Source organism: Macaca mulatta, chromosome 11 (genome assembly GCF_049350105.2).
Source record: "Macaca mulatta isolate MMU2019108-1 chromosome 11, T2T-MMU8v2.0, whole genome shotgun sequence".
Lineage (NCBI taxonomy): Eukaryota > Metazoa > Chordata > Mammalia > Primates > Cercopithecidae > Macaca > Macaca mulatta.
In genome coordinates, this window is record NC_133416.1 from 1,582,282 (window position 1) to 1,597,931 (window position 15,650).

The window sequence follows — 15,650 nt, forward strand, 5'->3', positions numbered from 1 at the left end:
TTTTTTTTTTTTGTAGAGATAGGGTTTTACCCTGTTTCCCAGACTGGTCCCAGACTCCTGAGCTCAAGCAATCTGGCCGCCTTGGCCTCCCAAAGTGCTGGGATTACAGGCATGAGTCACCGCACATGGCCTGCATGTCTTTCTTTCTGAGAGTTTCTTCTGATTTTCTCGCCCCTAAACATTTTCTCTTCTTGCTTTATATTACAGTATTTTTATGCCTTCTCTAAAGTAAAAGATTTCTTATAAAATTATAAAAGTAGATTGGGCAGGGTGGCTTACACGTTGTAATCTCAGAGTTTTAGGAGGCTGAAACAGGAGGATCACTTGAAACCAAGAATTCAGGGTCAACCTGGGCAACATAGTGAGACCCTGCCATTACAAAAAGTTTTTATTTATTTATTTTTTGAGATAGAATCTCGCTGTCGTCCAGGCTGGAGTGCAGTGGCACAATCTCGGCTTGCTGCAACCTCCGCCTCCCGGGTTCAAATGATTCTCCTGCCTTAGCCTCCCAAGTAGCTGGGATTACAGGCGCATGCCACCACACCTGGCTAATTTTTGTATTTTTAGTAGAGATGGGGTTTCACCATGTTGGCCAGGCTGTTCTCAAACTCCTGACCTCAAGTGATCCACCTGCCTCGGCCTCCCAAAGTGCGGGATTACATCGCACTCGGCCTACAAAAATTTTTAAAGAAAATTCATTAGGCATGGTGGTGCACACCCACAGTCCCAGCTACTGGGGAGGCTGAGATGGTAGCATCACTTGAGCCTGAGAGGTTAAGGCTGCAGTGGTCTAGGATTGGAGTACTGCACTCCAGTCTGGGCAACAGTAAGACCCTGTCTCAAAAAAAAAAAAAAAAAAAAATTAAAACTGAATATTTATTTAGACTGAAAGAAGAAATGGCAGCAAATTTTAAAGTTAAAAGAAGTCATATCAAAAAATCACAAAATGCAGAAAAAAACATTAAGTACTGGACACATCCTACTTTTACTTTTCCTTCATTTTTTGGCTGCTTCTTTGATCACCTTTTTATTTGGCAGTGACTTTGTAATACTTTTATACAGAAATTAAAAAGATCATATAGCTTTCCTCTAGCATTCAGGTGTTTTGCTGTATGTGAGTCAATTTTTATTTTAATTGCCTGCTATAATTATTTTTTATTTTAGTAAAATATATAACTTAACCCTTGCCATTTTAAAAAGTATATTCTATTTCCTGAATTTTTTGTTTCTCTGAGGCAATTTCCCCTTTTTGATGGGAAGAATGTTTTATCTTTATGAGTTCTCAAGTGTGATGATCTGTGGGCCTGCCGATATTTAAGAATGAGGCTTACCGTGAGGCAAACTCTGTATTTAGAGTTTGTCTGTATTTAGAGCTCATAGTAAGTCTCATTACTTGTTAATGGTCAGAGTTCATTATCAGGTGAATGGTCAGGGCACCCCCAAAATGATAGATGGTAACCGGTTTTGTTCTGGGATGTTAATTTGCACTCTAATGGCCCTACTAGTTGTTTTGATATCTTCAGAGTAGAACCTTAATTTCCTGCCTACCCAAGGGTAAGCATTGGGTGATCATTTTGCTGTGTGCACAGAAGGTAAGAGGCATTGATTAGTCTGTCCTACAGATTCTTCGTTTTTAAAAATCTCATGTCTCATTTCTGCTTTGCTGGATCTCTCATTGTTTTTTGGAGGAAAGGTATTGGTTCCTTTCTCAGGTACCCTCCAACTATATTTTAGGCAGTTACTTCTTGGGCCAGAATTTCACCATTTGTATCTGCTGATGGCTCCTCTCTCATCCTCTTTATTGTTTGCATTTAATATTTTATTTCTGTAACTTTCTTATGTTAAAACTCAAGAAAGTTTTAACATAACATACCTAGGGAAAGTAGGTAACAGTAAAGTAAGCTGTTTATACTGTCATTCTGAATTGTAAGCCCCTGCAGACTTCTTGAATGATGTTAATGGATGTTGAATCACCTTTCAATATGGAGGGACAAGCCTGTTCCTTGGTGTCACGTGTATTACTCTTTGGTTGTTTGCTTAGCAGCGTTGAAAATTGAGGAGGCAGAGGTGTATGTATAAATTTGGTTCAGGATAGTATCTCACTAGCAGCTCCCAATATAACCTTTCTTTCTTTCTTTGTGTGTGTGTGTGTGTGTGTGTGTGTGTGTGTGTGTGTGCAGTGGCATGATCACACTCATTGCAGCCTCAACCTGGGCTTAAGGGATCCTCCCCCATCAGCCTCCCCACTAGCTGGGACTACAGCCATGTGCCACCATGCCTGACTTTTTTTTTTAAGAGACAAGGTCTTGCTCTGTTGCCCAGGCTGGTCTCGACCTCCTGGCCTCAAGTGGTCCTCCTGCCTTGGCCTCCCAAAGTACTAGGATTATAGGCGTCAGCCATTGTGCCCAGCAAACCATTCCTATTTTTCCCATTAAAATAATCATAAAATCAGAAATGATGAAAGCTCCAATCATTCCTACAAATGAAAATTGACAGATATAAAGACAGAACTCTGGGAGTAAGTGGTACTAATGATGAGGCAGATTGAATCAGAGAAATACTATATAAATTTCAATTTGTACAACGTGTATTTACTTTGTTTTTTGAAATGATGACTACCAGGAGGAAAAATCCTTGTCCCCATTGTTTGTTCAAAAGTCAGACCTAGAGCCACTGCTAACCAGAACATTGAGCAGTCATCAACTTCCCCTCACAGTTTTTCTACATATAAGCATATTAGTAAAATTAGGGTGATGGGGAAGAGGACTGTGGAAATGGGAAACTGATAATGTACATGTAGTATAATTGTGCATTATTATCCAAAATATGATACATATACTTCTAGAAATAGTAGATATTTTAGGTTGTATGTGAATGAACGTTTTAAAACCCCAACATTTATTTTAATAACAGCAATACTAACTAGTTATGAGGATGCTAAATTAGGTAGTAAGGACCTGTTTTATGATGTTAAAAATATCAAGTAAATATAGCTGTTTATTAGTTTTGGCAAAACATTATGAAAGTAGTAGACAAATGACAGAAGCTTGAAACATTTCCTCTAGATAAAAGCTTGCTAGAAACTGGCAATAGTACTGCTTTTTACACATACCACAGTTATAAATATGTATAATAGCGTGATAAATGCCATATTCCAGATAGTGGCTCTGGGAATGTGGAGAGAGGAATAGTGGTATTATTTCATAGAAAATAATCTAGAAGAAATATGGCAGTCGGGCACAGTGGCTTACGCCTGTAATCCCAGCACTTTGGGAGGCCGAGGCAGGTGGATCACCTGAGGTCAGGAGTTCGAGACCAGCCTGGCCAACCCAGTGAAACCCTGTCTACTCCCAGCTACTCAGGAGGCTGAGGCAGGAGAATTGCTTGAACCCAGGAAGCAGGTGTTGCAGTGAGCCAAGATTGTGCCACTGCACTCCAGCCTGGGTGACAGAGTGAGACTCCGTCTCAAAAATTAAAAATAATAAAAAAAGAAATATGGCAAAACATTAAGAAGTGACAAGTATTGGAGGGACATATGTAGGTACTTATATATTCCACATTTCTGTATGTTTGGAAAAGTTTATGTAAATTTTTTTATGTGTAATTACCCCCTGATCTACAGTGACTTTTTAAAAGTAATATGCTAAAACCAATCCATTGAGTGAAATGACAATTGGATTAAATTATAACAACAATATTAATGCAGACAACTCTATTTTCTAGTTATACTTATCAAGAGGTCAGTATTATTTGCTTGCTTTGCAAATAAGAAAATGTAAAATTTTTAACTTTTATTTAAGGACTTAAGATGACCAATGGACACTATTTCTCATGTACATCAAGTCCTTACCAAGTATAAGAAGTAGAACAGTATCTGTATCTCCGAAGTTCTCAGTGTACGTCTCCCTAGTAACATCTCCCTGCTCCCGTCCTGAATTTTACGTTTCATTTTCTCGTCTTAAGTGTCAACGGAAAGGTTCGTCCAAGTCAAGTCATATTCAGCCTTTTTGGTAGTGAAATATACATAACATAAATTTTCCATTTTAACCATTTACAGGTAACTTAAAAGTATACAGTTTTGTGGCATTAAGCACATTCACAGTGTTGTGCAATTACTGTCATCCACATCTAGAACCTTTTCAGCATCCCAAACTGAAACTTTTTTTTTTTTTTTTGGAGACAGAGTCTTGCTCTGTCGCCTAGGCTGGAGTGCAATGGTGTGATCTCGGCTCACTGGAACCTATGTGTCCCAGGTTCAGGTGATTTTCCTGCCTCACCCTCCCGAGTAGCTGGGATTACAGGCTCCTGCTGCCATGCCCAGCTAATTTTTGTATTTTTAGTGGAGACGGGAATTCACTATGTTGGCCAGGCTGGTCTTGAACTCCTCACCTCAGGTGATCCGCCTGCCTTGGCCTCCCAAAGTACTGGGATTACAGGTGTGAGCCACTGTGCCTGGCCCCAAACCAAAACTCTTAGCTCTTAAAAACTAAGTCCCCATTGTCCCCTTTCCCTGGTCCCTGGTAACCTTTTTTCTACTTTCTGTCTCTATGAATTTGCATATTCTAGATGTACCTCTTATAAGTAGAGTCAGACATTATTTATCCTTTTGTGTCTGGCTTATTTTACCTAGCGTAATGTTCTCAAGGTTCATCTGAGTTGTACCATGTGTCAAAATTTCATTCCTTTTTACTATTAAATAATATTCCTTTATATGTATATATTTTGTTTTCTGTTCATTTGTTGCTGGACACTTGGGTCATTTTTACCCTTTGACTATTGTAAAAAATGCTGCTATTAACATTGGTATTCATGTATCTGTTGGAGTGCCTGCTTTCAGCTTCTCGGAGCATATACTTAGAAGTGAAGTTGCTGAATTATATGGTAATTCTGTGTTCAACTTTTTGGGTAACTATCATGCTCTTTTCCACATTGTCTATGCCATTTTACAATCACAGCAGTGCATGAGGATTTCAGTTTGTGCCCATCCTTACCAACACTTTTTTGTTCCCTACTGGCCCTATTTTTTTGGGGGGGGTGGGTAATAGCCATCCTGATTGGTGTGAAGTGGTATCTTACTGCTAGACATGTTTTAAAGGAAAAAAGGACAGTTCTTTAATGTGACTTAAATTGTTAAAATATTGTATGTGTAAGTGGAAAAAATACATACACACTTGTGACTTACGATCTTACACAGCTATAACAGCAAAACGAATTTTCAATTTAAGTGCAAATTAAAACCTACTAAAATTAATGTTTTTGACAGTGTAAACCAAATTGTGGCTGTCTTCCTTTATAAATAACTTAGTCTTATGTGAGACTATCTATTTCAGTTACAAATTATAACTGCAGAAACTTTAACTGGTAAAGGAATTCAGAGCATACAGTTCGGGATGTTTGCTGACTTTAGGACTTGCCAAACTACCTATAGTCAAAATTAATTAACAAAATTAATGATTAATGTGTCAAACTTATAAATTGTCATTTAGTTTATCATTTGGTTGCTAGTATGATTCAAAAAGCAAACTGCCTAATGAAGTCTTGTGGTCACCTACATGAGCCACAATATACATATATTTATTTTTAATTAATTGTCTAAGTTAGAACCCAAAATTCTTTTTCCTGAAATTTAAAGAAAAAAAAAATTAGTTTTGCCACCTCTGATAATATCGATAGCCCAAAATTAAGAAAATGCTAACTTCTCCTGATGACTTCTTCCACAGCCTATTTCAGCCTGTGAAACATATTCAGGAATACATATGGGAGAATAAATCAGTGTGAATGGGGTAGCTGCCATAAAAATAATGTTCTTAATTTGTGTAATTATTTTCAGTTTTCAGAGCACACTTACAGTATGTTGAATCCTCAAAATAATTCTTAGCTATTCAGGAAAGATGGTGTTTTCATTTTACAAGCAGGGAAACGAAAACTCATGGCAGTTACTTTAGAAATAGGAGTGCAAAAGAAGAAATAAGCATGGCATGTGAAAATAACAAGAGTCCTTATCTGTATTGGGTTGTTTTTGGAAAGTATTGAGAAATAAGCTGGATCCAAGTGACTCTGGAATTTGGATTTGATGTATTGGAGTATTTTCCAAACTTGCTGGTCATAAGAAGTCCCTTCCTTGGAGACTGGGGCCAGGGTCCTAGAATCCTTACTTAACAAGTGCCCCTGAAGATTCTTATACTTAAGCCAAATTGGTTAATTATGCATTTATTATTTTTGAGCAAGGAGCTTGGTGTCATAAAAATAGTGTCTGGGGGAATATCTTTATCTAAAGGGTAGGTTGAAGGGTAAAGAGAGTCATAAGGCAATGTTTATTTTGATATGAGGTAGTTGTGGCTTCTATTAGTTTGCGACCATGGAAATGAGATATGGGGAATCATGGAATGATAGAGATTGCCTGGGAAAACGAAGGAAAATAGGGAATGAGTGATTTGTGGAGAGACTATAGGCTTGGACATATATTGAGTCTTTGCTCATAAAATGTCCAGTAGATATTTGGAAATCTAATTTGAATTCCAGAATTGGTAAAACATTACACTTAAGTCAGACCTTGCCAGGCTAAAGATATTGTATATTCTTATGTACATTCTCAATATCATATATTCTCAATATTAAACTCAGTTGCAGGTTGCATTTGTTGTAGAAATTCTGCTTTCAGTTTTTGTTTTTCCTGACTCTTCAAATCTTCTCGCTGAGCTTCTGGGCTAGATCTCCCATAAATTTGAAATAGTTATTCCTTATTCCCCAAGTAAGTATGGAAAAGAGAGACAGAAAGGTTAAGATTGAGCTGATAAGGAGAAGACCCTGGGGGGGCGGGGGTGGTAGTACACAGTATTTAAAGTTAACAGGAGCTGGGTGTGGTTGTTAACACCTCTAATCCCAGCACTTTGGGAGGCCAAGGCAGAGAATCACTTGAGGCTGAGAATTCTAGACCAGCCTGGGCAACAGAGTTAGACCCTGTCTCTATTTTTTTTTTTTTTCCTGAAACTAATGAGTCCTCCCTCTTTTACTTTTATTTCTTTAAGTGAAAGCCACATCAGGCACACTGAAAACCTAACTCTTTGTTTTTATATACTGGTCTTATTTTTTTTCTTGATTTCTTTCCTGAACAAAATGAAACAATTCTTTGAGATGCTTGTCTTTGTGATGTGCACAGCCACTTTTGCTTTCCTGTGGTGGCAGATTCTTGCAGGATGACCCACTAAGTTTCAGTGCTAATAACTCCATTTGAGCTTTTCAGTTCTGTTTTGCTGGTTTCCCCTTTGGCAAACCCTGATTACCCTATTCAAAAAATTTTGGGAACTGTTTCTACCCCATTTACTGCAGAGTAACATTTGTCTCTGAAGTGTAAGATTTCCTTCCAATAAGTGAGCAAAAATTTTTCTGTTTTTGTTCTCATTCACAGTCATCTTTCCTTTTTCTCCCTTTCTCAGCCTTCTTGCTTTCTTCAGGAAGATCTCCTGCAAGACCTTACCTATAGTAGTCTGAGTTTAACCCTGTTAATTAGCTGCTTTCACATTCAAATCAATTTAATCTACTTTAATAGAAAACTTTTCAAATGTATGTGAATGACTAGGTATTGTTCGAAGTTTTGCTATGCACTAGATACTGTAAGTCACTTAGTGAAAATAGTTTGCCTTTTTTTTTCTTTTTACTTTTAGTGATGGGGTTTTGCTGTGTTGTAGGCTGGTCTCAAGCTCCTGGCCTCAAGCAGTTCTGCCCCAGCCTCCCAAAGTGCTGCGGTTATCGGTGCGAGCCCCCATGCCCAGACCTAGTTTGCCATTTTCTGTTTTATTCATTTATTCATATATTTTTATTTATCGCCCTTTTCGACATGTTCTAAGCCATTTTCTAATAGAACTAAATGTGTTTTTTTTTTTTTCCTTTTGTGGTTCAGCTATTATATGTATCTGCTACTTTTAGCATTAACCTAAAGCTTCCTGTATATGCCAAGTCCCAGGTATTCTGGAATTCCATGTGGCTCTTGTGCCCTCCAAAGAAGGGTGGAGAGAACCTCTTAGACCCCAACTTCTGGATATTCTTGGCCCAGATTTGGGGATTAAGTGAAGGGTACCTAATGAATAGAACCTATACATTCGTATACATCTGGCTTGAGAAAACTCCCCTCTCTCTCTGTCTTTTTTTTTTTTTTTTTTTTTTTTTTTGAGATGGAGTGCCGCTCTTGTTGCCCATGCTGGAGTGCAATGGTGAGATCTTGACTCACTGGATTCACTGCAATCGCTGCTTCTCAGGTTCAAGTGATTCTCTGGCCTCAGCCTCCCGAGTGTCTGGGATTACAGGCGCCTGCCACCACGCCCGGCTAATTTTTGTGGTTTTAATAGAGATGGGGTTTCACCATCTTGGCCAGTCTGGTCTTGAACTCCTGACTTCAGTTGATCTGCCTACCTCGGCCTCTCAAAGTGCTGGGATTACAGGCGTAAGCCACCACACCTCGTCTCCTATCTCTCTTATAAGTAGACTTTTCTCCTTGCTTCTTTGAAACAGAAACTTTTTGTAAATAAATAAAGTGTATAAAGGTGAGCCATATTGGGAAGAAGGGGCTAATAGAGGAGTTAGAACAACCAGGTAACCAGATTTTTTTTTCCTATTCTTTTGGGGGAAAAAAAAATTTTTTTTTTTTGGTCTTTCTGAAACTGGTACTATTTCAGAATGATAGGTAAAAGTCTCCATGGAGAAGCAGGGGATGTGATGCCATGTTTACTTGCCCCCTACCCCCATAATTATCTTATGTTTTCACCTATTGAGGAAAGCTGGGCTCACATAGACTCTCTTCTTCATGGGATAGACCCTGAGTTTCATGTCTAAGAGTACCAAACTGGAAGTCATAAAGAAATCTGCAGTAGGAATTTAATCTGTAGATTTGGCCACATAAAGTGCAGGTGTACTTTTTATGTTATACTTCAAAACACCTTGAAAGCCATGTTAGTCTTTTTGCTGTCTTTAACAGTTAAGAAATTTTGCATGAGAATTACCTATTTTGTTTCTAGTAGTAGTTTTTCCAACCTTTCCCAGGCCTTCAATCTCTAATTCTGAAGTTTTTAAGAAGAGTTAGGGCCGGGCGCGGTGGCTCAAGCCTGTAATCCCAGCACTTTGGGAGGCCGAGGCGGGTGGATCACGAGGTCAGGAGATCGAGACCATCCTGGCTAACACGGTGAAACCCCGTCTCTACTAAAAAAATACAAAAAAAAACTAGCCGGGCGAGGTGGCGGGCGCCTGTAGTCCCAGCTATTCGCGAGGCTGAGGCAGGAGAATGGCGTAAACCCGGGAGGCGGAGCTTGCCCGGGAGGCGGAGCTTGCAGTGAGCTGAGATCCGGCCACTGCACTCCAGCCCGGGCTACGAGACTCCGCCTCAAAAAAAAAAAAAAGAAGAGTTAGTTACCTACAGTTAATACTTCTGCCATCTTTGAATTGCTGTTATACCATATAGGCCTATGAGAGAGAGTTGCCAGACTTAAATAATTATTTATATGCTTAATTTCCTTCAACATACAGAATAATTGTTTAAAAATTTTTTTTCTCTGTAAACTGTAACTGAAACACATGCTGCACTGGAAAGCAGTGTTTCAAACTGCTGTACCCTCTGCCTGAAGACAAGTTTTTATTTCTTTATCCTAATACCCAACAACAATTAGTATCACTTTAAAAGATGAAATAGAGGCCGGGCACGGTGGCTCACGTTTGTAATCCCCGTACTTGGGGTGGCCGAGGCCGGCGGATCACAAGGTCAGGAGTCCGAGACCAGCCTGACCAACTTGGCGAAACCCCGTCTCTAAAAATACAAAAATTAGCCAGGTGTGGTAGCACACGCCTGTAATCCCAGCTACTCAGGAGGCTGAGGCAGAATTGCTTGAACCCGGGAGGCAGAGGTTGCAGTGAGCCGAGATTGCGTCACCGCACTCCACCCTGTGCAACAGAGCAGGACTCTGTCTCAAAAAAAAAAAAAAAAAAAAAAAAAAAGATGAAATAGGTGCTCATGTCTTTGCTAAGTCAGTGTGGTGCAGAAAATGATAAGGAGGGAGTATTCCAATAGTGACCTAAAATATTTTAATCAAGAATTCCAGACACTTTTCTCCACCCATATTTTGATACGTGGATTTAACATATGCTGTCTTAATTTAGTAGTAAAATTTTGAGTATTGCACGTATATAATACTAGAGAAATGTAAATGTTAATAAGACTTGAGGACCAGATAATTTTGGGGATACAGTTGTTAGTTGTAAAGTAAAAATTTCAAGTTTAATGATTGAAAACCAGTCTCACTGCTTCATTAGCACAACTGGTTTGGAAGGTTTGCTTCTGGGCGAATAAAGTGAACAGTAGCAAAGGATGGGATTGCTACTTTAAAAATACTAAAATATGAGGATAAAGAGAGATGTCTGTCAGAGGATGTTTAAAATGAAATAACTGCTTAAAAGCAAGGGACTGAAGATGTGCAGATGGTTATGAGGTCATTGTATTAAACAGTAGCATTGTGCTTCTCAAGAAGAAATTAGCAGATAATCTACTGAGCACTATAATTTGGGTAGTACTGAGATGAACAGTTGTTTTAGTTGTTGCCTGACCCACACCCCACCCCCAGTAGTCTGGAACTGTGCATGTTATGAAGAGGTCATGTGACGCTGATCCTTGGTTTTGCTCATTTATCCTGTCAAAACAACTTAATGTAGATGGAAAGAAATGAACAAAATGAATAGAATGGGTTAGCTGCATCAGCTTTAGTTTATATTGAAGGTAATGAATGCTGCAATTGGGATAGTATGTATATTAAGGCCCCAGGAATATCCAGCTCCATAATGATGAAGAGAAGTTTCTAAAAAGCAACAGTGGCTAATCCATTCTAAGTCTCACTTGACGTTTTAATGCTACTTTTTGATACAGTATTTTAAAATTTTATCATTGTATTCATGATAATTTGATTGACAGTTGGTAATATTTAAACAATACATGGTTCCTCTTATTTTACCTTCAGCTGTAATTTAGTATAAAGTTCCTATTTCTTTTCAATAATTATTATATAATAACATGAATCTTCTGAGAAGAAAATTATTTTAGAAGTTTTGCAAAATATTTAGGGTTTGTTGTCAGTGAAACATGAGCTTTGAAGCAAACCTTCATTTGTCTCTTAGTTCTGCTTTTCCTGTGAATTTGAGGGAGATAATAAAATTTTCTGAGTCAGTTCATCTCACAACATTTTTCTGAGAATTACATGAAGTAAAGCAGCCAGCCAGTAAATAGCAAATACTTGGCAAAAATTATTTTTAAAACCCCAGATGTTCCTTCTGATCTGTGTCTTATGTTAGTTTTGATCTACTTTATTATTGTCTTAAAGTCTTTTGGGTGCTAAAATAATGTACTTCTATAAGATATTTTATGAAATGTTCCTAGATTTAAAAAAAAAAACAAAATTTAGTTACAGAGGGAACACGTAGACGAATTATTGAAAGAAGCCCCAAATTGTGTGTTTAGGTCCCCCCATTTCCTGCTTTGCTGATGACAATCTGGTGTCCTGTCTTTCTAACTTCAAACAGTAAGCAGGGGTTCCCAGATCTCTTAACATAAATAATACTTTTCAGAAAGGATAGAAACACTTAGATCTAGAAAGTAGCCTGTATTTATAGTATAGATGTCTTCTGGGCAAATTAGAGATAGAATAATCTAAATATTTCTGTGGAATTTTTAGATTGCCATTCAGTGTATTCTCAAGGAAAATTAAATACGGATTTTTGATGGCAAAGAAGTCCCCCCTGTTTTTTTCCCTCTGTACCTTGCTATAAATAAGTAGTTGGTAGCTTTTCTACAATAAACTTTTACAAACCATTTCTAAAAATCAAAAGCTGTTTGCAAGTTGATCATTCTGCGTAGGTTGTATTGGACTTAACTGAGATTCAGAGGCCCAATTTCAATTATCATTTTTCTTTTAAGTCACAGGAATTTTTTATCCTTGGGGAAATGCTAATTGCTTATTAAGGACATACACACACACACACACACACACACACACACACACACACACACTCACACACTTTTAAAGGGGTATCGCAGGGGAAAAGACATTTATGGAATTCATTCAACAAATGGCTGTTGAACAAGTCACTATGCTAGGTTGTCAGGTGCTAAAGATAGAACCCCAAAAAGGTATTTTGTCACTGCCTTTTCATGACAAAATAAAGCCTCTGAGGGCTTATTCTGTGGGGATAAGAGTCAATATAATGTTGCCTTAATTAAGTGTTTTGTAAGAGGCATGTATGTAGTATCCATTGGTTTTGATGCTATTGGGCAGAGTAGAAATAGGAGTAGTAACTTGGTTTCCTTTTATTACATTCTTCATTGGGTACTTTTGGTGACAGAGTGAGAACCTTAAAGTTCAATTAATAATTGATGTAATAACTGAAGAGAAAAATTAATGAACAAGAAGGTAGATCAGAAAACATTGCCCAGAAAGTAGCATAGAGAAGGAAATGGAAAATGAGAGAGAAATTAAAGGATAAAATAAGGTTATACACACACACACATTTAAAAATTGTTTAAAAAGAAGAGTTGGGAGGGGAAAAAAAGAGAATGAGAGGAGACAGTGTTTAGAGAGATAATAACTGAGAATTTTCCTGACTTAAAGACAAATACTTGAGTATTTAAGTTATTGCTTTTTAAAAAAAAAAAAAAAATAGGCTTCGTGCAGTGGCTCACACCTGTAATCCCAGGCTTTGGGATGCCAAAGTTGGAGGATCACCAGAAGTTCAAGACCAGCCAGTGCATCATAGCAAGACCTCATCTCTACAAAAAATTTAAAAATTAGCCAGGCAAGGTGGCACATGCCTGTAGTCCTAGCTACTTTGGAGGCTGAGGTGGGAGGATCCCTTGAGCCCAGGATCTGAGGCTACAGTGAGCTATGATAGCACCACTGCATTCCAGCCTTGGTCACAGAGTGAGCTCCTGTCTTTCAAACAAACAAAAATAAAAACAATGTTTTGGTTAAAGATAGATTGATTTTAATCAAGGCAAAGATAGAACTGGAATTTATGTTTAGGTCTTTCTGCTTCTAAAGCCTATGTTCATTTCCTGACATTAAATTGCATGTCTAGCAATTGATGACTTATTTTGGATGTGGAAAGTTAACTGCACCTTACAAAAGTGAGACTGTATCTGAGTTATACATTAACAGTAAAGATACTGAAATGATCTCAAGCATGAATTTATATAATCCAAATCTATCATTTATAACTTCAGCATTTGCATGTTTTAAACACCATCGATCATGATTTAGTAATGGTTAGTATCTAAGATTAACTGTCCTGATTTGGTGTTTTATCATTTTAAACCACATTCTGTTTTGGTTTTTCATTTTAGGATCGAAAATTAACAAAGTCTGAGAGGCAGAGATTTAAAGAAGAAGCTGAAATGTTAAAGGGTCTTCAGCATCCCAATATTGTTAGATTTTATGATTCCTGGGAATCCACAGTAAAAGGAAAGAAGTGCATTGTTTTGGTGACTGAACTTATGACGTCTGGAACACTTAAAACGTAAGTTCATCAATATTACAAAAGCTGACCAAGAAGTGTGAGAGAGTTTGATTTCTTAAATTTCAGGTCTCCCAGTTTTACTTTTGTTGTCCAGCCTACTAAGAAGGGAACAATCCTTCCAACTGTTGCTGTATTAGCGCATATTTCCTTGCCCACAAAGTCCTCTGGTATATAAAGTGATTTGATAATTATTTCTTGGTAAGTATTGAAATGAGAAGTTATGGCCGAGTGTGGTGGCTCACGCCTGTAATCCCAGCACTTTGGGAGGCCAAGGCAGGCAGATCACTTGAGGTCAGGAGTTCGAGACCAGCCTGGCAAACATGGTGAAACCCCATCTCTACTAAAAATGCAAATAGCTGGGCATGGTGGCGTGCACCTGTAATCCCAGCTACTCAGGAGGCTGAGGCAGGAGAATCGCTTGAACCCAGGAGGCAGAGGTTGCAGTGAACCGAGATCACCCCACTGCATTCCAGCCTAGGTGACAGAGTGAGACTCCATCTCAAAAAAAAAAAAAATAAATTAAAAAAATTGAGTGGCTAAGGGATCAGAAATCAAATGTCAAGGTAGCCCTCTAGTGGTTAAAATGAGATTAAGGTTTATTGAGAAGCTACCTGTTTATTTTTATCGTTTGTATTGTGCTTTGCTATATCCCTGCAACTTTTATATCAGATGCAGATTATATTGTGACAGTTATCACTTAAAAAATACTTTTAGTTCCATTTCCCATAGCATCAGAAATTAATCCCCAGATAGCTAGTTCTGTCATTCCTTTCACGGAAAAAGGTTTAATGCAGAAATTTCTCATTACTTACTGTAAAGAGCTTTTGGTAAAAGTTGGAGTATGCCTTTGTAATCCCAGGTTTCTTAGAGCAGCAGTCCCCAACCTTTCTGGCACCAGGGACTGGTTTCGTGGAAGACAGTTTTTCCATGAATTGGTGTGGGGGGTGGGGGTTGGGAGAGTTTGGAATGATTCAAGCACATTACATTTATTGTACACTTTATTTCTATTATTATCACATTAAAATATATAATGAAGTAGTTATAGAACTCACCATAATGTAGAATCAGTGGGAGCCCTGAGCTTGTTTTCCTGCAAGTAAACTGTCCCATCTGGGGGTGATGGGAGACAGGACAGATCATCAGGCATTAGATTCTCATAAAGAACGCTTAACCTAGATCCCTTGCATCCACAGTTTACAGTAGCGTTCATGGTCCTATGAGAAATCTAATGCTGCTGACAGGAGGCAGAGCTCAGGTGGTCATGCGAGCAATGAGGGAGCAGCTGTAAATACAGATGAAGCTTTGCTTCCTTGCCTGCCACCCACCTCCTGCTATGTGGCCAAGTTCCTAAAAGGCCATGGACTGGTATCAACCTGTGGTCTAGTGGTTGGGGACCCCTGGTGTCTTAGAGGATCTATTTTTACCCAGAGAAGAACCTGTTTTAAGTTATCTTGTATAAATTTTTTATTTGGTGAAATTCGATATTTTAAAATTGTCACTGTGGCGATATATTCTTTATTAATTGTTAAAGTTAATACTGCTGAGCTGATTAATTCCAGATCATTGGAATACAGTGTTATAGCACCTGGATATAGTCACTTGCATGTATTCTGAAATGCTTACAGTTAACATGTTGAAACATTAACAGATCATTTCTGTCCTGCAAATTCTAATTTCTTTATCCAACTTCCACACTTGTTTATGGCAATACCTTTATCCTTGTTAGATAGGCTTCTTGATATTCTCTTTTCTTCCACTAGAATGTGCTAACTAGCACTATATACCTAGCACTATGAACAAGTGCTATATATCACATTCTAGTGGAAGTACCTAATACTGAATGATAAGCGTTTGAATGAATTAAGGAGAATTATGTGGTAGTAATTATGTGTACATCTTGAGATTCTTTCCATTGGTTTGGATACTTAGTTGGTTGTCAACTGTTTGTCTGGCATGCCTAAGATTACTCTAAAATACAATGGTTTACTTGTTTAAAAAACTATACTGAGGGGCTTTGGGTAACATAGTGGGGTAAGCCCCCGTGGAATGGCTGTCCCCCAGCAACAAACTGAAATGTGGAATATAATAAAAGTTTTTTCCAATACATA

At 38.1% G+C, this 15,650-nt stretch overlaps 1 protein-coding gene across 29 annotated transcripts in view; it reads left to right on the plus strand.

The window, feature by feature from the left end:
- WNK1 (WNK lysine deficient protein kinase 1) overlaps nucleotides 1-15,650 on the plus strand; it is a 156,970-nt gene that overhangs the window by 47,701 nt on the left and 93,619 nt on the right. For all 29 annotated transcript variants that reach the window (NM_001414862.1, XM_015150730.3, XM_077952643.1 and 26 more), the window contains 1 exon segment: nucleotides 13,370-13,542. In NM_001414862.1, coding sequence (NP_001401791.1) covers nucleotides 13,370-13,542 — 173 coding nt within the window.